Source organism: Carcharodon carcharias, chromosome 15 (genome assembly GCF_017639515.1).
Source record: "Carcharodon carcharias isolate sCarCar2 chromosome 15, sCarCar2.pri, whole genome shotgun sequence".
NCBI lineage: Eukaryota > Metazoa > Chordata > Chondrichthyes > Lamniformes > Lamnidae > Carcharodon > Carcharodon carcharias.
Window position 1 is genome coordinate 127,881,471 of NC_054481.1, and position 21,942 is coordinate 127,903,412.

Here is a 21,942-nt window from a genome sequence, read left to right on the forward strand (position 1 = left end):
TTTGTGGGGAAGTAAGATAAAAGGGCAAAAATTAAAGAGGGTAAGAAAATGGCAAGATAGAGAAGCAGAACTTAAGAACCATTGTTTTATCTCCATCTTTTAGCCTATTTCGATCCCTTCCCCCCACCCCACCCCCACTAGGGGTATCTGTCACTTGCTCGTCCTGCTTTCTACCCTTAATGTCACCATTAGCACATTCCTTAGCTAATATCACCACCGTCAACACCTCTTTGTCCTTTTGTTCATGACATCTCTGGCATTCTCTTCTTTGTCTCCACCTATCGCTGGCCCTCTGTCCAGCTCCACCTGTCCCACTGCATCACCGTCCCCTCCCCAACAGCTTATATTTCACCTCATTTCTATTTTTCTTTAGTTCTGATGAAGAATCATACGGACTCAAAACGTTGACTGTGTTCCTCTCCGCAGATGCTGTCAGACCTGTTGAGTTTTTCCAGCTATTTTTGTGTTTTGCTTAAGAACTGTGAAACTAACTTGGGAGAATAGGAAATGGGTGTGCAGAGTTGGAAATTTAATTTCAGAAGGAGAAATGCCATAGGGTAAAGAACTGGCTAAACCAGCCACAGCATCCAACCTGGGAGCACTCTGATTGAATGGCTTCTTGCCATGATCCCCATCACCATTCATTGCCTGGTCTCTGACTAGCAACGATAAAACAATGAACTTCCATAGGGCTGCACATGAAAAATTAAGGTTAGGAAAACATATAGATATTTTAGTGAGACGGACAATACCTGAAGGAATCTTTTTCCCATCTCCACAGATTGCACAGTAATGGCCCAGCGGACATTGACATTTCTTGTCTGTTGTAGGGATGCAGGAAACGTTCCCTGTGCCAAGGAAATTTTAAAAACATAAAGTTTAACAGACAGTACTGAACCTTACGCTATCCCATTTTCTTGCATTTTAAGCCAAGCTTAAAGTGGTTATTTTTTTAGAAAGATCTGCATTTATATAGCGCCTTCCATAACCTCAAGACATCCCAAAGCACTTTACAATCAATTAAATACTTTGGATGCCCCCTGTATCCACCTGCGTTTGGATGGGCTTCCTGTTGATTTCCGCTGTCTTGTAGATTGGCTCTGTTTTACCTATTTTTAAGACGCGTAGCGAGTAAATATCTGACTCTGTTTCTTCTGGTTCGTCCACAGCACGAATTTCACGACTTCTGCCTTTGTGTGTGAAATCTTTCTGTCCTTGCAATATCGCCATAATGTGCTAATTGCGATGGCAGTAGAAACACTCAGTTTTTTTAAAATTGTCGTTTGTTTGCAGGCTGTCTGGTTCCATTTCTGCCGTCATTAAGGTGGTTTTTATCCATTAAACCATTGCTTTTTGCTGTTCTGTTAATGGTGGCTGTTTCCCGCCTTTCCATGGAGCCCAGCGCATCCACGCCATTTCTAACCGGTGCTTCCCTCCCGAGGTGAAAGATGGCCCCATTTTGTGCTCCCTTAGTGGCTTCTGAATTCCTGACTGCACTTTCCATTGCGAGCGCCAACTCCAGCGCCTTGCTGAATTCTGAATTCGTTTCTGACAACAACATTTTTCGAGTGGCGTCTATGTTAATCCCGCACATCTCTTAATCGGTCTCTTAACTTGTCGTTAATCAACGTTCTGAACTCTCAACGCTCTGTCAGTTGTTTTAAAGCGGCTACGCAGCAAGCGACCGTCTCTCCAGGGGCGCGACACCTCGAATTGAATTTAAAATGCTGCGTTGTTACCGAGGGTTTCGGCTTTTCACAAGATTCACCAACTCGTCAAAGCTCCTGGAATCTGGGGTGCTGGGTGCCATTAGACGACGAATTAGGTTGTATGTTTTATGGCCATAGGTTGATATGAGGATCACCCACCTCTTCTCCTCCCCCGATATGTTGAGGTGTTCAACATAATGTGACCCATCGGTGGTCTGATCAAACGGTTCGATGCGGCCAAATTGTGGCGTACTGGAGGGAGGTAACTTCAACGGCTATGGTGAGGGCTGTACTTACAATCGGCCTGTAAGGCACAGCTGATTCACCTCAGTTGAGTTTTCGCTGCTTTCCTTGGTGTCATCGACTGGTCGTGTTTTGCCTTGTCACCAATTGCTATGTTCTACTGCTCTGCTCGTGAACAGGTTGCAGGCTTATCTGTCGGCGGGTGAGTCGATAATAACATACTGCAGATGCAGAGACCAATATGAAATGAAGCACATGCTATTTATTTACACAGACAACAGAGCACTAACATGATTTGTGCTTCTCCAACCAGACCCTACTCTAAGACCAACATGAACATTGTAGTCCACACTACGCAGCTATTGGATCGTACAGTCACGTGGTCAATCTGCTCACACTCTCTCAAAGGTGCATTGCACCTCAGATCACCAGATATATAAAGGAAGAAAGAATGGCATAGAAATTTTTAAAAAAATGTAAAACTGAGATTGCTAATATTAGCCCTGACAATATTCCAGCAATAGTACTGCAGACTTGTGCTCCAGAACTTGCCGCGCCCCTAGCCAAGTTGTTCCAGTACAGCTACAACACTGGCATCTACCCGGCTATGTGGAAAATTGCCCAGGTATGTCCTGCACACAAAATGCAGGACAAATCCAACCCGGCCAATTACCGCCCCATCAGTCTATTCTCGATCATCAGTAAAGTAACGGAAGGAGTCATCAAAGTGCTATCAAGCGCACTTGCTTAGCAATAACCTCCTCACTGACGCCCAGTTTGGGTTCTGCCATGGCCGCTTGGCTCCTGACCTCATTACAGCTTTGGTTCAAACATGGGCAAAAGAGCTGAACTCCAGAGGTGAGGTGAGAGTGACTGCCCTTGACATCAAGGCCACATTTGACTGTATGACATCAAGGAGCCCTAGCAAAACTGGAGTCAATGGGAAGCGTTGGGAAACTCCGCTGGTTGGAGTCATACCCAGCACAAAGAAAGATGGTTGTGGTTGTTGGAGGTCAGTCATCTCAGCTCCAAGGCATCACTGCAGGAGTTCCTCAGGGTAGTGTCCTCGGCCCAACCATCTTCAGCTGCTTTCATCAATGAAATTCCTTCCATCATAAGGCCAGAAGTGGGGATGTTCACTGACGATTGCACAATGTTCAGCACCATTCGCAACTCCTCAGATACTGAAGCAGTCCATGTCCAAATTCAGCAAGACCTGGATAATATCCAGGCTTGGGCTGACAAGTGGCAAGTAACATTCGTGCCAGGTAATGACCTTCTCCAACAAGAGAGAATCCAACCATCGCCCCTTGATATTCAATGGCATTACCATCACTGAATCCCCCACTATCAACATCTTGGGGATTACCATTGACCAGAAACAGAACTGGAATAGCCATTTAAATAATGTGGCTACAAAAGCAAGTCAGAGGCTAGGCCCCAAAGCCTGTCCATCATCTACAAGGCAAAAGTCAGGAGCATGATGGAATACTCTCCACTTGCCTGGTTGAGTGCCACTCCCACAATACTCAAGAAGCTTGACACCATCCAGGACAAAGCAGCCCGCTTGATTGGCACCACATCCACAAACATTCACTCCCTCCACCACCAATGCACAGTAGCAGCAGTGTGAACCATCTACAAGATGCACTGCAGGAATTCACCAAGGCTTCTTCGACAGCACCTTCCAAACCCACGACCACTGCCATCTAGAAGGACAAGGTCAGCAGATAGATGGGAACACCACCACCTGGGAGTTCCCCTCTAAGTCACTCACCATCCTGACTTGGATATATATCGCTGTTCCTTTACTGTCGCTGGGTCAAAACCCTGGAACTCCCTCCCTAATAGCACTGTGGGTGCACCCACATCACATGCACTGCAGCAGTTCAAGAAGGCAGCTCACCACCACCTTCTCAAGGGCAATTAGCAATGGGCAATAAATGCAGGCCCAGCCAGCGAAGCCCACGTCCCATGGAATGAATAAAAAATAAATAGCAATCACTTCTCAAAAACTTCCAGAATTTTTCCCATCTCATCCTGTCCACTTTGGAAAGGTGAAGTGAATATAGAACTAAAGTTAAAATCTAATCGACACAGACTAGACATTTGAGACTTACCCCCATTTTTTGAGGATGGTGAATCAACACAGTGGTTGTCAGCCGTGCTGTTGCCTTTAGTGTGAAGGATCTTTCCCTTGTCTGTACAACTATGTAAAATATTTATCAGTTGGCTACTGTAAAATATTTATCAGTTAGCTAATTCTGCCAAGATATTTCAATGAGTCGTTAGTTATGAAGAGGTGAACAACAGATCTAAAGACATTCTATTTATATCAATCCTAGAAGTTTAGCACATGTAGAATAATAGAGACCTAGTAATAATTAAAAGAGTAATTTACACCCAAATTTCTGGTGTACCAGGTATATTTTGGACTATGATGCGAGGGGTAGCTTCAAAGACCAATGCAAGCAGCTCATCCTGTCTGTGCAGCTGAATGTTGGACTAGCAGTAGATCAATCAATCCCTGAGGCCTGATCTGCCATTAAATTAGGTCGTGGCTCACCTGTATCTTAACTCCATCTACCCACTTTGGTTCCATAACCCTTAATTCCCTTGCCTAACCAAAATCTATCAATCTTAGTCTTGAAATTTTCAACTGACCCTCAGCGTCAAGAGCTTCTGTGGGAAGAGAACATAAGAAAATAAGAAACAGGAGCAGGACCAGACCACACGGGCCCATCGAGTCTGCTCCATCATCTTGGGCTTCAACTCCATTTTCCTGCCGGCTCCCTATATCTGAGAGATCAAACATTTGCCTATCCCAGTCTGAAATGGATTCAATGGTGGAGCATTCACAACCCTCTAGGGTAGAGAATTCTAAAGATTCACAATCTTTTGAGTGAAGTAATTTCTCCTCATCTCAGTCCTAAATGATCAGCCCCTTCACCTGAGACTGTGCCCCCGTGTTTTAGGTTCCCCGATGGATAGAAATAATCTCTCAGCATCTGGAAACATAGAAATAGGAGCAGGAGTAGATCATTCCGCCCTTCGAGCCTGCTCCGCCATTCAATATGATCATGGCTGATCCTCTGTCTCAATGCCATAGTCCCATTCTCTCCCCAGACCCCTTGATGCCTTTAGACACTAGAAATCTATCTATTTCCTTCTTAAATATATTCAGTGACTTGGCGTCCACAGCCTTCTGTGGTAGCGAATCCCATAGGTTCGCCACCCTCTGAATGAAGAAATTTCTCCTCATCTCAGTCCTAAAAGGTCTATCCCATATCCTGAGGTTGTGACCCCTTGTTCTAGACCACCCCCACCACCCCCCCACCCCCAGCCAGGAGAAACATCATTCCTGCATCCAGTCTGTCCAGCCCTGTCAGAATTTTATACATTTCAATGAGATCCCCTCTCATTCTTCTAAATTCCAATGAATACAGGCCTAGTCGGCCCAATCTCTCCTCATACGACAATCCTGCTATCCCAGGAATCAGTCTGGTCAACTTTCGCTGACTCCCTCAATGGCAAGTATATCCTTTCTTAGGTAAGTAGACCAAAACTGCACACACTACTCCAGGTGTGGTCTCACCAAGGCCCTGTACAGCTGCAGTAAGACATCCTTGCTCCTGTGCTCAAGTCCTCTCACAATGAAGGCCAACATACCATTTGCCTTCTTAACTGCTTGCTGCATCTGCATGCTTGCTTTCAGTGATAAAAACAAAAAAACTGTGGGTGCTGGAAATCCAAAACAAAAACAGAATTACCTGGAAAAACTCAGCAGGTCTGGCAGCATCGGCGGAGAAGAAAAGAGTTGATGTTTCGAGTCCTCATGACCCTTCGACGGAACTGAGTGAATCCAAGAAAGGGGTGAAATATAAGCTGCTTTAAGGTGTGTGAGGGGGGGCTGCGGTTTGGGTGGGGGGAGAGAAGTGGAGGGGGTTGGTGTGGTTGTAGGGACAAGCAAGCAGTGATAGAAGCAGATCATCAAAAGATGTCGCAGACAACAGAACAAAAGAACACAGGTGTTAAAGTTGGTGATATTATCCAAACGAATGTGCTAATTAAGAATGGATGGTAGGGCACTCAAGGTATAGCTCTAGTGGGGGTGGGGGGAGCATAAAAGATTTAAAAATATTTAAAAATAATGGAAATAGGTGGGAAAAGAAAAATCTATATAATTTATTGGAAAAAACAAAAGGAAGGGGGAAGAAACAGAAAGGGGGTGGGGATGGAGGAGGGAGCTCAAGACCTAAAGCTGTTGAATTCAATATTTAGTCCGGAAGGCTGTAAAGTGCCTAGTCGGAAGATGAGGTGTTTCCTTGTTCTCTATTATAAATTCTCCCATTTTGGACTGCAAGGGACCTACACTTGGCTTCACTAACCTTTTTCTTTTTACTTACTTATAGAAGCTTTTACAGTCCTGTTTTATGTTCCTTGCAAATTTACTCTCATACTCTATTTTTCACCTCTTAATCAATCTCTTGGTTCTCCTTTGCTGGATTCTAAACTGATCTGAATCCTCAGGCTTGCTACTTTTTCTAGCAACTTTATATGACTCCTCTTCAGGTCTAATACTATCCTTAATTTCTCTTGTTAGCTATGGTTGGACCACTTTTCCAGTTGTGTTTTGGTGCCAGAAATGAATATACACCTGTTGCAATGCATACATTAATTCCTTAAATATTAGCCATTGCCCATCATGCCTTTTAATGAAGTTCCCCAGTCTATCTTAGCCCAATTCACACCTCATGCATTTGTAGTTTATTTCGTTTAGATTTAGGACCCTACTTCACTTTCCAACCTAAGGAAAAATTTTATCATGTTATGCTTGCTGTTCCCTAAAGGACCCGCACAACAAGATTATTAATTAACCCTTTCTCATTGCACAAAACCAAATCTAGGATAGCCTGTGCCCTAGTTAGTTCCTTGACGTACTGGCCTAAAATAAAACCATCACATACACACTGCAGGATTATTGCTAATTTGGTTTGCCCAGTCTATATGTAAAGTCACCCATGATTACTGTAGCACCCTTGTTACATGCACTTCTAATTTCCTGTTTAATACCAGCTGCTACCTTATCACTACTGTTTTCAGGCCTATAGATAACTCCCACTAATGTTTTCCATCCCTTGTTGCTTCTTAGTTCCACCCAGACTGATCCTATATTTAGATTTCCTCAGCTGATATCCTGTCTCACTATTGCACTAATTTAATCCGTAACTAACAATGCCACACTACCTCTTTTTCCTTTTTGCCTGAATACCCTTGGATATTCAGTTCCAGCTTTGGTTACCCTGCAGCCATGTCTCTGTATGTAATCACAATCATATCATCACATTTAGTTGCACTGTTAATTCATCTACCTTATTGCGAATGCTCCTTGCATTCAGATGCAGTGCCTTTTGACTTGTCCTCTTACGCATCTTTCTTTGAACTATGGCCCCATTTACTGCTGGCCCTTGTTTCCTCTGCCTTCCACTTGTGCTTTTTACTTATCGGTCTTTCATTCCTATCTTTGTTTCCCTCTCTTGTGCCTCCCCACTCAGGTTACCATCCCCCTGCCACACAAGTTTAAACCATCCCCCACAGTACTAGCAAATGCCCCTGCGAGAATATTGGTCCTGCTGGGGTGCAACCCGTCCCACTTGTACAGGTCCCATCTCTGCCAGAATCAGTCCCAGCGCCTCAGGAATCTAAATCCCTCCCTCCAACATCATTTCTCCAGCCACACGTTCTTCTGGTCTGTTCTCCTATTCCTGATCTTGCTAGCATGTGGCCCTGGGAGTAATCCTGAGATTACTGTCTTTGAAGTCCTGTTTTTTAATTTATTTCCTAGCTCCCTATATTCTGCCTGCAGGACCTCACCCCTCTCTTTACCTATGTCGTTGCTACTGATATGGATCACCACCTCTGGCTGTTCACCCTCCCCCTTCAGAATGTCCTGCAGCTGTCCAGTGCCATCCTTGATCCTGGCACCAGGGAGGCAACATACCATCCTGGAGTCACGTCTGCGGCTGCAGAAAACGTCTATCTGTTCCCCTTACAATAGAATCCTCTATCGCTATTGCTCGCCCACTCTTTTTTTCTCTGCCCCACCGCCCCCCCAACCCCGTGTAGCTGAGCCACTCGTGATGATATGGACTTGGTTCTTGCTGAGTTCCCCTGAGAAACCATCATCCCCTAGCCGTATCCAGAACAGAAAAGCTGTTGGAGAGGGACGTGGGCCCAGGGGACTCCTGCACTACCTGTCTAGGGCTTTGACTCTGTCTGGCAGTCACCGGTTCCCTTTCTGCCTGTGCACTCTTTAGCTGCGGTGTGACCACTTCACGATGCATGCTATCCAAGAAGATCTCAGCCCTGTGGATGCTCCACAGTGACTCCAGCAGATTTCAAGTAGCTGCAGCTGCAGAAACGTCCTGCACTCGTGGTCACCATGGACACTGGAAGTATCCCTGACTTCTCATATCGCACAGGGGGAGCATTCCATTTGACCAAGCTGCCCTGCCATACCTTACCCTTAAATTACTCCCTTTACTTTTACTTCCTCTAGTTTAGAGAATATTAAGGACAGCAGAAATGCTCACCAAGGCTTACTTACCAAGGCCACTGCTCTCCTTTCTGAGGAAAGGTAGAAAATGAAAGGATCACCTCCTTCCCTCTTCACCAAACTCCCTCACTCACCAAACTCCAACTGAAGCACTCAAATGCAGCCCAAGGCAGCACTGTAGATGGCCTGCTTTTATGGTCCCTGAATCTAGCTTCTGAAAACCTGTTTAAGCTAGTTAACCAATTAACTATCTACAAGCAAAGCCTGAATGAGCCCTGTTTTAAAGCTGGACTAAAACTCACCTTCTCCCAACCCAAAGAGCAACTTTTAGTGAATTGCTTAATTAAAGAAAGACTAGGTTGTAGTTAGAAATTAACTCTTAAATTAAATTAACCCTTCAAACTTTCTCACTTGCTCACCAAACTCCGAATGAAGCACTCAAATGCAGCCCAAGACTCTCATCGACCCTATCAAATCCCTTCAGAATTTTGTAGATTTCAATGAGATCGCTTCTCATGCTTCTAAACTCCAGAGAACATAAGAATTTACTCAGCGTCTCATCATAGGACAATCCCCTCACCCCAGGAACAAATTTAGTGAATCTTCGCTGTACCACCTCCAATGCAAGTATATCTTTTATTAAATGTGGAGACCAAAACTGCTCACAGTATCCCAGATGTGGTCTCACCAAAACCCTGTACAACTGTAGCAAGCATTCTTTATCCTTGTACTCCAGTCCCTTTGCAATTAAGGTGAACATGCCATTTGCCTTCCCAATTGCTTGCAGCATCCTAATTTATGGCATTCCTTGTAAAACACCCAGGTCTTTTCGAACATCAACATTTACAAGTCTCTCACCTTTTAAAAAATATTCTCCTTTTTTATTCTTATGATCAAAGTGAATAACTTCATGCTTCCCAGCATTACACTCCATCTGCCATCTTGTTGCCTACACACCTAACCTGTCTATATGTCTTTGCAGCTTCTCTGTATCCTCCCAACAGCTTACCATTCCACCTAGTTTGGTATCACCAGCAAACTTAGATACATTACTCTCTGTACCTTCATCTGAGTCATTAATATAGGTTGCAAATAGCTGAGGCCCCAGCATTGATCCTTGTGGCACTCCACTATTCACCGCCTGCCAACTTGAAAAAGCCCCGTTTATGACCACTCTCTGCTTCCTATCCATTAACCAATCCTCTACCCATGCTAATATATCATCACCAATTCCATGAGCCCTTATTTTGCCAATTAATCTTTTGTGTGGCATCTTATTGAATGTCTTTTGGAAATCCAGGTATACTACATCTACTGGTTCCCCTTTATCTACCCTAATAGTTACAGCCTCAGAAGCTCCAGATTTCCTTTATGTCAGGAAGTGCTTTCTGATATCACCCAGATTTAATTTTAAGATTTTGCCCCTTGTTCTTCAATTGTCCCACCAAAAAAAAATTAACTTTATTTACCCTATCAAATTCTTTATTATCTTAAACACCTGAATTAGATTACCTCTTATATCTTTGATATTCAGGGAAATACAAGCCTAGACTGTACAACCTGCCTTCATAAGTTAACCCCTTTAGCCCTGGTGATTCTGGTGAATCTGTGCTGCATCTTTTCTAAGGCCAATATATCCTTCCTGAGATGTGGTGCCCAGAGCTGTACACTGTACTCCAGACCGGGGGCAGAACTTTGCTGTCGGGGAGCAGGGGGCGGGGCCCACTCGCCGATGTGTAAAATGACGCGGGATGATATTGGATGTCATCCCGGTCCATTTCAATTTTCAGGAAGGCGGGGGCACAACAAAATCAGCTGTCATTGAGGCCATTGACAGATCAATTAAAGTACTTAGTGTACCTGCCCATCCAACCAGGCCAGGAGTCCCATCGGCAAACAGATAAAACATGAAACTTCATCCACGGGCGGGGTGAGGTTTCATGCAGGGTTTAAAAATTTTTAATTAAGTTATTATGTTAATTATGAACTTGTCCCATCTCGTGTGATATTGTCACATGAGGGGGACGTGTTAAGGATTTTTTTTCTCTACTGTTAACGTTTTTAAAGCTGTGAATGATCTCCCCTGAGGCTGCACTTTGCCTCAGGGGGATGTGCGCATGCGTGAAAGAGCGCACTCTCGCTTTTGGGGAATCCCCTCCACCCGCACAGGGAGCGCATAGCGCTTCCCACCGGATGTCATGCTGGGTGGGCCTTAATTGGCCCGCCCACTTAAAATGGCGGTGGGGTCTGCTTCTTCGGTGGGGATTGGCTCCCCGCTCACCGGAGATTGGGTCGGGCCTGCCCACCCGACAGGAGAGAATTCTGCCCTGGATCTATCCAGAATTTTATATAACTGTGACCTAACATCTAACACTTTGTCTTCCAACTCATTTGAGATAAAGGCCAATGCGCCATTAGCCTTTTAAGTTATTTTTTGTGCCTTTCCAGTAGCTTCTAGCAATTTCTCTACCTGGAGATCTCAATCTCTCTGTTCGCCCACAACTCTTAGCTTCTCACCATTTAAGAAATACCCTGATCTATCTTTTTTAGGTCTAGGCTGGATGACCTCACACTTCCTCGCATTGAATGTCACCTGCCACTGTTTTGCCCATTCACTTAATCTTTCAATGTCCCTTTGTAACGTTCTGCCCCCCTTTACATTATCTACTGTGCCCCCTAGCTCAGCAAACCTGATTTGTGCCTCCTTGTTCCTTCATCTAAGTCACGTAAGAGGCTCAAGGACCAATTTATATCGATCCTTGGACCTCTTGGTTTGGGTGAGCACAACTCAATCTAATTTTAATCCCAGCCGGAGGGGTGGTATATTGGTATTATTACCCGACTAGTATTCCAGAGACCCAGGTTCAAGCCCCACCATGGCAGACGGTGAAATTTGAATCCACCATTGAATTGAATTCATCAGAAGTCTGATGATGACCACATTGTTGTAAAAGCCCTATAGACAAGGAAATCTGCTGTCCTTGCCTACATGTGACTCCAGACTCACAGCAATGTGGTTGACTCTTAAAATACCCTCTGAACAAGGACTATTACGGATGGGTGATAAATGCTGGCCTAGCCTGTGACAATCACATCCCATGAACGCAAAAAGTAACTTCAAATTGTTAATCAGATGCACTAAGGGTCACCGTGGATCCCGGTCAGCTGAGTTTTATGGAGGTTTTGTTAAGAGAGCTCTGTACCGAAAACATTCTCCACTAACTCAAGATGCCCATGAAATTCGGAATCTCAGAGAATAACTTACTTGGTGTGAGGCTGACATCCCAGTGATTGTGTTGTATTCAGGAAGGTACCTGGAGGACAAGGTCGGCAGGCTTGTTTGTAGTAATCTTCTTTATCTTAAAAAGACAGCATTGAGGGATTTTAAAAAAAAGCTTTCATAACTTATGAAAAGAATAGCACATTGGCACTTCTCCCCACCTCTTCCACACTCACCTCCTGCTCCCTCCACTGTCTTTCCCCTTCTGCCCAACCTTTGCTCTCATCTCTGCCCTCCCCCTTTTCGCTGAACTATAATGCACAGTAAATGCTCCTCCTGCTCCACCACAAGAAAAGCATCTCAACCCTCCCACCACAAGAGACAAGACCCAGGGTGGATCCTTTTGTGGTGAATTATTTGGAATTCCCCATCGGCTAAGAGTCATGCTTTGAGAGGACATTTTAATCAGTCTCTCTGGACTGACAAAAGGAAAGGTGAGCTTGATTGTGTTCAGTCCTTTATGCAGCATGATATATGCAGCATTCTAGCCAATCCTGTGTCCTTGTAATTGTTTCCCAAGAACCTGACTTCCAGACACCACTGATTGATTTTAGACTGGGGTACACTGATTAATATTAGACGGAGTTACACTGATTTTTAGGCTGAGGTACACTGATTGATTTTTAGACTGGGGTACACTGATTGATATTAGACAGGGTTACACTAATTTTTAGACTGAGATACACTGATTGATTTTAGACTGGAGTACACAGATTGAATTCAGATGGGGGTACACTGGTTGATTTTAGACTGGAGTATACTGATTGATATTAGAAGGGGCTACACTGATTTTTAGACTGAGGTACACTGATTGACTTTAGATGGGGGTACACTGATTGATTTTAGATTGCGGTACACTGGTTGACTTTAGATTGGGGTACACTGATTGATTTTAGCCTGGTGTACACAGGTTGATATTAGATGGGGGTACACTGATTGATTTTAGACTGTGGTACACTGATTGATATTAGATGGGGTTACACTGATTTTTAGAGTGAGGTACACTGATTGATTTTAGACTGGAGTACACAGATTGAATTCAGATGGGGGTACACAGATTGACTTTAGACTGATGTACACTGATTGACTTTAGACTGGGGTACACTGATTGATTTTAGATTGGGGTACACTGGTTGACTTTAGACTGGGGTACACTGATTGATTTTAGACTGGGGTACATGGATGATTTTAGACTGGGGTACACTGATTGAATGCAAACGGGGATACACTGATGATTTTAGCCTGGGTTACACAGGTTGATAATGGACGGGGGTACACTGATTTTTAGACTGAGGTACGTTGATTGATTTTAGACTGGAGTACACAGGTTGATTTTAGACTGTGGTACACTGATTGATTTTAGACTGAGATACACTGATTGATTTTAGGCTGGAGTATACAAATTGATTTTAGACTGGAGTACACTGATTGATTTTAGACTAGGGAACACAGATTGATTTTAGACTGGGGTTCACAGATTGATTTTAGACTGGGGTACACAGATTGATTTTAGACTGTGGTTCACTGATTGATTTTAGACTGGAGTACACAGATTGATTTTAGACTTAGATACACTGATTGATTTTAGACTGGAGTACACAGATTGATTTTAGACTGAAATACACTGATTGATTTTAGACTGGAGTACACAAATTGATTTTAGACTGGAGTACACTGATTGATTTTAGACTGGGGAACACAGATTGATTTTAGACTGGGGTTCACTGATTGATTTTAGACTGGGGTACACAGATTGATTTTAGACTGTGGTTCACTGATTGATTTTAGACTGGAGTACACAGATTGATTTTAGACTGGGGTACACAGATTGATTTTAGACTGGGATACACTGATTGATATTAGATGGGGGTACACTGATTTTTAGACTGAGGTACACATATTGACTTTAGACTGGGGTACATTGATTGATATTAGATGGAGGTACACTGATTGATTTTAGACCAGAGTACACAGATTGACTTTAGACTGAGTTACACAGATTGATTTTAGACTGGGATACACTGATTGATATTAGATGGGGGTACACTGATTTTTAGACTGAGGTACACATATTGACTTTAGACTGGGGTACACTGATTGATATTAGATGGAGGTACACTGATTGATTTTAGACCAGAGTACACAGATTGACTTTAGACTGAGTTACACAGATTGATTTTAGACTGGGATACACTGATTGATATTAGATGGGGGTACACTGATTTTTAGACTGAGGTACACTGATTGACTTTAGACTGGGGTACACTGATTGATATTAGATGGGGGTACACTGATTTTTAGACTGAGGTACACTGATTGACTATAGACTAAGGTGCTCTGATTAATTTTAGACTGGACTACACAGATTGATTTTAGACTGGGGTATACAGATTGATATTAGAATGGGGTACACTGATTTTTAGACTGAGGAACACTGATTGATTTTAGACTGGAGTACACAGATTGACTTTAGTTTGAGGTACACTGATTGATTTTAGACTAGAGTACACAGATTGATATTAGACTGGGGTACACTGATTGATATTAGATGGGGGTACACTGATTTTTAGACTGAGGTACACTTATTGACTTTAGACTGGGGTACACTGATTGATATTAGATGGGGTACACTAATTTTTAGACAGAGGGACACTGATTGACTTTAGACTGAGATACACTGATTGACATTAGACTGAGGTGCACTGATTGACTTTAGACTGGGGTATACTGATTGATATTAGACAGGGGTACACTGATTTTTAGACTGATGTACACTGATTGACTATAGACTGAGGTACCCTGATTGATTTTAGACTGGAGTACACAGATTGATTTTAGACTGGGGTATACTGATTGATATTAGAAGGCGGTACACTGATTGATTTTAGATTGCGGTACACTGGTTGACTTTATACTGGGGTACACTGATTGATTTTAGCCTGGGGTACACAGGTTGATATTAGATGGGGGTACACTGATTGATTTTAGACTGGAGTACACAGATTGAATTCAGATGGGGGTACACAGATTGACTTTAGACTGATGTACACTGATTGACTTTAGACTGGGGTACACTGATTGATTTTAGATTGGGGTACACTGGTTGACTTTAGACTGGAGTACACTGATTGATTTTAGACTGGGGTACATGGATGATTTTAGACTGGGGTACACTGATTGAATGCAAACGGGGATACACTGATGATTTTAGCCTGGGGTACACAGGTTGATATTAGACGGGGGTGCACTGATTTTTAGACTGAGGTATGTTGATTGATTTTAGACTGAAGTACACAGGTTGATTTTAGACTGGAGTATGCAGATTGATTTTAGACTGGGTACACTGATTGATTTTAGACTGAGATACACTGATTGATTTTAGGCTGAGATACACTGATTGATTTTGGGCTGGAGTATACAAATTGATTTTAGACTAGAGTACACTGATTGATTTTAGACTGGGGAACACAGATTGATTTTAGACTGTGGTTCACTGATTGATTTTAGACTGGAGTACACAGGTTGATTTTAGACTGAGATACACTGATTGATTTTAGACTGAAATACATCAATTGATTTTAAACTGGAGTACACAAATTGATTTTAGACTGGAGCACACTGATTGATTTTAGACTGGGGAACACAGATTGATTTTAGACTGTGGTTCACTGATTGATTTTAGACTGGAGTACACAGATTGATTTTAGACTTAGATACACTGATTGATTTTAGACTGGAGTACACAGATTGATTTTAGACTGAAATACACTGATTGATTTTAGACTGGAGTACACAAATTGATTTTAGACTGGAGTACACTGATTGATTTTAGACCAGAGTAGACTGATTGATTTTAGACCGGTGTAGACTGATTGATTTTAGACTGGGGTACACTGATTGATTTTAGACTGGGGTACACTGATTGATTTTAGACTGGGGTACACTGATTGATATTAGATGGGGTTACACTGATTTTTAGACTGGGGTACACTGCTTGAGTTTAGACTGGAGTACACAGATTGATTTTAGACTGGGGTACATTGATTGATTTTAGACCGGAGTACACAGATTGAGTTTAGACTGAGGTACTTGGTTGATTTTAGACTGGGGTACACTGATTGAATACAAACGGGAATACACTGATTGATTTTAGCCTGGGGTACACAGGTTGATATTAGACAGGGTTACACTGATTGAAGTTAGACTGCGGTACACTGATTGATTTTTGAGTGGGTACACAGATTGATTTTAGACTGGGGTACACGGATTGATTTTAGACTAGAGTACACAGATTGATTTTAGACTGAGGTACACTATTGACTTTAGACTGGGGTACACTGATTGAAATTAGATGGGGGTACACTAATTTTTAGACTAGAATACACTGATTGACTTTAGATTGAGATGCACTGATTGACATTAGACTGAGGTGCACTGATTGCCTTTAGACTGTTGTACATTGATTGATATTAGACAGGGGTACACTGATTTTTAGACTGAGGTACACTGATTGACTATAGACTGAGGTACCCTGATTGATTTTAGACTGGAGTACACAGATTGATTTTAGACTGGGGTATACTGATTGATATTAGAAGTGGGTACACTGATTTTTAGACTGAGGTACACTGATTGACTTTAGACTGGGGTACACTGATTGAAATTAGATGGGGGTACACTAATTTTTAGACTAGAGTACACTGATTGACTTTAGATTGAGATGCACTGATTGACATTAGACTGAGGTGCACTGATTGCCTTTGGACTGTTGTACACTGATTGATATTAGACAGGGGTACACTGATTTTTAGACCGAGGTGCACTGATTGACTTTAGACTGGCGTATACTGATTGATATTAGACAGGGGTACACTGATTTTTAGACTGAGGTACACTGATTGAATATAGACTGAGGTACCCTGATTGATTTTAGACTAGAGTCCACAGATTGATTTTAGACGGGGGTATACTGATTGATATTAGAAGGGTGTACACTGATTTTTAGACTGAGGTACACTGATTGACTTTAGACCGGGGTACACTGATTGATATTAGGCTGGGATATCCTGATTAGTTTTAGATTGGGGTATCCTGATTGATTTTGGACAGGAGTACAGTGATTGATTTTAGACTGGGGTACACTGATTGATTTTAGACTGGAGTACACAGATTGAATTTAGACTGGGGTACACTGATTGATTTTGGACAGGAGTACACAAATTGATTTTAGACTGGGTGACACTGATTGACTTTAGACTGAGGTAACCTGATTGATTTTAGACTGGATTACACAGATTGATTTTAGACTGGGGTACACTGATTGATATTAGAAGGGGTTACACTGATTTGTAGACTGAGGTACACTGATTGACTTTAGACTGGGGTACACTGATTGATATTAGGCTGGGATATCCTGATTAGTTTTAGACTGGGGTATCCTGACTGATTTTGTACAGGAGTACACTGATTGATTTTAGACTGGGGTACACTGATTGATTTCAGACTGGAGTACACAGATTGATTTTAGACTCGGGTACACTGATTGATTTTGTACAGGAGTACACTGATTGATTTTGGACAGGAGTACTCAGATTGATTTTAGACTGGGGTACACTGATTGATTTTAGACTGGGGTACACTGATTGATTTTAGACTGGGGTACATTGATTGATTTTAGACTGGGGTACTTTGATTGATTTTAGACTGGGATACACTGATTGATTTTAGACTGGGATACACTGATTGATTTTAGACTGGTGTACACTGATTGATTTTAGACTGGGGTACACTGATTGATTTTAGACTGAGGTACACTGATTGATTTTAGACTGAGGTACACTGATTGATTTTAGACTGGGGTACACTGATTGATTTTAGACCGAGGTACACTGATTGATTTTAGTCCCTGAGTCAGGGCCTGCGCTCTTTCACGTGCGCAGAAATCTCTCTGCGTCACAGAGGTGCCTCAGGGAGATTAGTTTAAGGTTTAAAAGTTTAAATAAAGAAAAGAAAATATTTGAAGACGTGCCCGGGTTGACAGTGTCACACGAGCTGGGACATGTCAAGGAACATTAATGAAAAAATGTATTTAATATATAAACTCTTCATGAAACCTCATCCCGCCTGTAGATGAGGTTCCATGAAAAACGTGAAGGCCACCTGGGCTCTCATCCTGCCCCATCAACCTTAATGTTGGACAGGCAACTCCGTTAATAATTTTATTTGAAATTTAAATGGCCTTAGTAGGCCTTTGACAGCTCAGCGAGCCTGCAGTTGACTCGGGTGCACGCCCGCCAAACTGAAAGTCTGAATGATGCACCGAGACATCGGGACGCACGCCTGACAACACCCCGCGTAGTTTTACATCTCGGCCAGGGGGCCCCACCCCTGCTCACCAAGCCAAAAATTCTGGCCTATATGTTCTGAAAAATGTTCAGTATGATCATTCACACAGCCGCCAATGTAGATTGCAAATGCGACAATCAGGTTAACGCCCCCGATGAACAAGCTTTCACAGAACTGAACAGAAGGGAAATTTCAACTCTTAAAAATCAAGCTTATTTGGGAGATGTTTGTGTGGGCTCGTCCCCGTGACCCACTCCCAAGCTGCACAGTGGTATTAAGAGGGGTGTGTGGGTAGAGGAAACCAGTGTCCTACAGCTCTCCGTCTCTCACTTATGATTCCAAGTAGCTGGTTGCGCACGCCAGCAGCCATAACCTGAGATCTCAACTTGGCTGTTGTGCAAAGCTAAGTGAGGGGCCCATCATTTTAGGCTGATGTGGTGTGAGGACATCATCCTTCTAATGTGCACAAAGACTGGGAATGGGTAAGGCAGAAGATCCAACAAGCTAGTACGCCAATGGATGAGAAGGTAGAGACCAGCAAAGTGTGTGTCATACCCAGTGGCACAGTCAAGACACTTACAGGCAAGTGGCCAGTCACCTATGAAGAGTCCGGGACCTCACACAGTATAAATCCCATTGTCATGGAAATGTCAGATCTCCTGGGAGGAGTAGCTACAAGCAGGTCAGGCGGAGAAGGAAAAATCCAACATTTCAGTGAAGTGGACCATACCTGGAAAGTTTTGCTTCTTATCACCACATTTCTTACATTGTTCACACTTAATTGGGTCTTCAGTAGTACAGTAATGATGGGGAGCACATTCACATTTCCGGTTTGTTGTACTGGTGCAAGGAACAGTCTGGACACTGTTACCTGTAAAGGAAACGTAAAAGTAAAATAGTACTTGGGGTGGGGTGGGGTGGGGAGATAATTAATGATAGCTAATAATGTACTTTATGATTGTGGTCTGTTCTTATATTCAAATACCCCCAAAATATTCCATCAAAAGCTGCTTCAGGAAAGACTATGTGGAAGTTTGGGCTGTGTAAGTCAAAGGTATGATGGTTTGGAGGAAACATCATGAGGGGGTAGTGGACAGGAACATTAGGAACAGGATAAAGTCATTCAGCCTCTCCAGCCTGCTTCATCATCCAATTAGATCATGGCTGCTTGCGCATCATCTCCATCTTTCTGTCTTTGCTCCATATTCCTTGATAAGATGCTATCTCAGAAATTCTAGTGTTGCAGAAGTCCCTCACTGTAGCTGCCAGCCACAGATTGCATCATTCCTTCACCCATCCCCTCAATTATTCTGTTTCACCAGCAGCAAACATGCTCGGGTGCTCCCTACTTCTCTGATCCCAAACAAGGACACCTCTGTTGACTGATTTGAAAATGCTAGCAGGAAAAATGTACTGCCGCAACCCACCAAGCCTTCTTCGCCAACATCGTCCGAATCTCTGACCTTTACCACCTCAAAAGACAAGGGTCGCAGACACAAGGGAACACCCACCTGGAAGATCCCCCCCACAAGCCACTCACCATCCTGACTTGGAAATATATCGCCGTTCCTTCACTGTCTCTGGGTCAAAATCCTGGAACTCCCTCCCTAAGAGCACTGTGAGTGTACCTACACCACATGGACTGCAGCGGTTCAAGAAGGCAGCTCACCACCACCTTCTCAGGGGCAATTAGGGATGGGTAATAATTGTTGGCCTAGCCAGTGATGCCCACTCCCCTTAAATGAATAAAAAATAAGATCGGTCTTCTGTGCCTACACAACTTTACCAGGGAGACTTTAGTATGTTTGCATTTGAATAAACTACATGCAGCTTCAAGAGGATAGTGGCTTATTAAAGAATTTAAGCAGGTACTTGAGGGTTTTAACATTTACCTGTGCAGCGCCCATAGCATTTGCGACATTCTGTGAGGGAATTCTCCTTCTCGGTGTATGTTCCTTCCTCACATGGGGCACACTTCATCTGATTTTTGCTTGGATATGACAGAACCTTGTATTTACCTTTCACCAGAAGGAGAAGTATGTAAACCTTTGAATATTATATATCACCAATGCGCAGTGAAATACCTTGAAATATTTCACCCAATCTTTAGGTGCATTGACTGCAATCAGTTTACAGCCAATGAGGTTCTATAAAACAGCAGTGACCAGTTAGTCAATCTTGGTTGGTGTGGTCTTGGGAATGAATGCTGGTCAAGTTCCCAGGAGAGCTCTCCCTGCTCTTTTCAGTGCTGTTAGATTTTTTTAGCATTCACTGGAATGGTTAGATAGGACCTATGAGTGAAACTTGAACCTATGACTTTCTGAACCAACTGGCACTGATAAAATATTAAGAATTGAGAAACGTGCAAGTATTGGGTAATTCCAAACATTCTTAAAGGCGGAAATAAACTGATGACTCGAAACGTCAACTCTTTTCTTCTCTGCCGATGCTGCCAGACCTGCTGAGTTTTTCCAGGTAATTCTGTTTTTGTTTTGGATTTCCAGCATCCGCAGTTTTTCTGTTTTTATCTTTATGATTGCATTAGCACGCAAAAAGATAATGATGACTCAAAGGTTATTTAGAAGGTCACCGGAACGTAATTATTTCCACAAATTTAGTAATGGCTAGTTGCATCACTGAAAACTAAACCCACGTCACACAAGACACCGTGGAACCTAGTTTACTGTTAAATAGCCAAATTAAAATAGCTTATTTATAAAACGAATCCAAGGTTTGACAGGCTAGGAAAGGAGTTTCCAGAATTACATAGAATGGGAACAGCCATTCAAGCGGAATGGTCCATGCTGATGTTAACATTCCACATGAGCCTCCTCAAGTGGAACGTCCCAACTATTGCAATAAAAACAAAAAAACTGCGGATGCTGGAAATCCAAAACAAAAACAAGAACAGAATTACCTGGAAAAACTCAGCAGGTCTGGCAGCATCGGCGGAGAAGAAAAGAGTTGACGTTTCGAGTCCTCATGACCCTTCGACAGAACTTGAGTTCGAGTCCAGGAAAGAGCTGAAATATAAGCTGGTTTAAGGGGTGTGCTTCTATCACTGCTTGTTTGTCCCTACAACCACACCAACCCCCTCCACCTCTCTGTCTCTCTATCTCTCCGCCCCCCACACACACACACCTTAAACCAGCTTATATTTCAGCTCTTTCCTGGACTCGAACTCAAGTTCTGTCGAAGGGTCATGAGGACTCGAAACGTCAATTCTTTTCTTCTCCGCCGATGCTGCCAGACCTGCTGAGTTTTTCCAGGTAATTCTGTTTTTGTTTTGGATTTCCAGCATCCGCAGTTTTTTTGTTTTTATCTCAAAGTGTTTCACTGCCAATTAAGTACTTTTTGAAGTGCAGCAGCCAATTTACGCACAGCAAAGTCCCAGGAAAAGCAAGGTGATAATGACCAGATGATCTGTTCTTCTGAGGTTGATTGAGGGATAAACATTGGACAGGTCACCAGAAGAACTACCCTGCCCTTTAAATAACGTTATGGAATCTTTTAGACGGTGTAGCAGTACTGTCACCGGACTTGTAATCCAGAGGCCCAGGCTAATGTTGTGGGGACACGGGTTCAAATCCCACTGCAGCAACTGGTGGAATTTAAGTTCAATTAATAAATCTGAATTAAAATCTAGTCTCAGTAATGGTGACCATGAAACTATCATTGATTGTTGTAAAAACCCATCTGGTTCACTGATGTCCTTTAGGGAAGGAAATCTGCTGTCCTTACCCGGTCTGGCCTACATGTGACTCCAGACCCACAGCAACGTGGTTGACTCCTAACTGCCCCTCTGAAAT

General features: G+C 42.9%; 1 protein-coding gene across 1 annotated transcript in view; it reads right to left on the reverse strand.

Moving 5' to 3' along the window:
- tnfrsf9a (tumor necrosis factor receptor superfamily, member 9a) overlaps nucleotides 1-21,942 on the reverse strand; it is a 64,412-nt gene that overhangs the window by 19,392 nt on the left and 23,078 nt on the right. The window contains exons 3-7 of the mRNA XM_041205813.1: nucleotides 20,026-20,151; nucleotides 18,864-19,004; nucleotides 11,774-11,867; nucleotides 4,073-4,161; nucleotides 753-848 (exon numbers count right to left, since the gene is read on the reverse strand). Coding sequence (XP_041061747.1) covers nucleotides 753-848; nucleotides 4,073-4,161; nucleotides 11,774-11,867; nucleotides 18,864-19,004; nucleotides 20,026-20,151 — 546 coding nt within the window. The remainder of the gene's footprint in view (nucleotides 1-752; nucleotides 849-4,072; nucleotides 4,162-11,773; nucleotides 11,868-18,863; nucleotides 19,005-20,025; nucleotides 20,152-21,942) is intronic.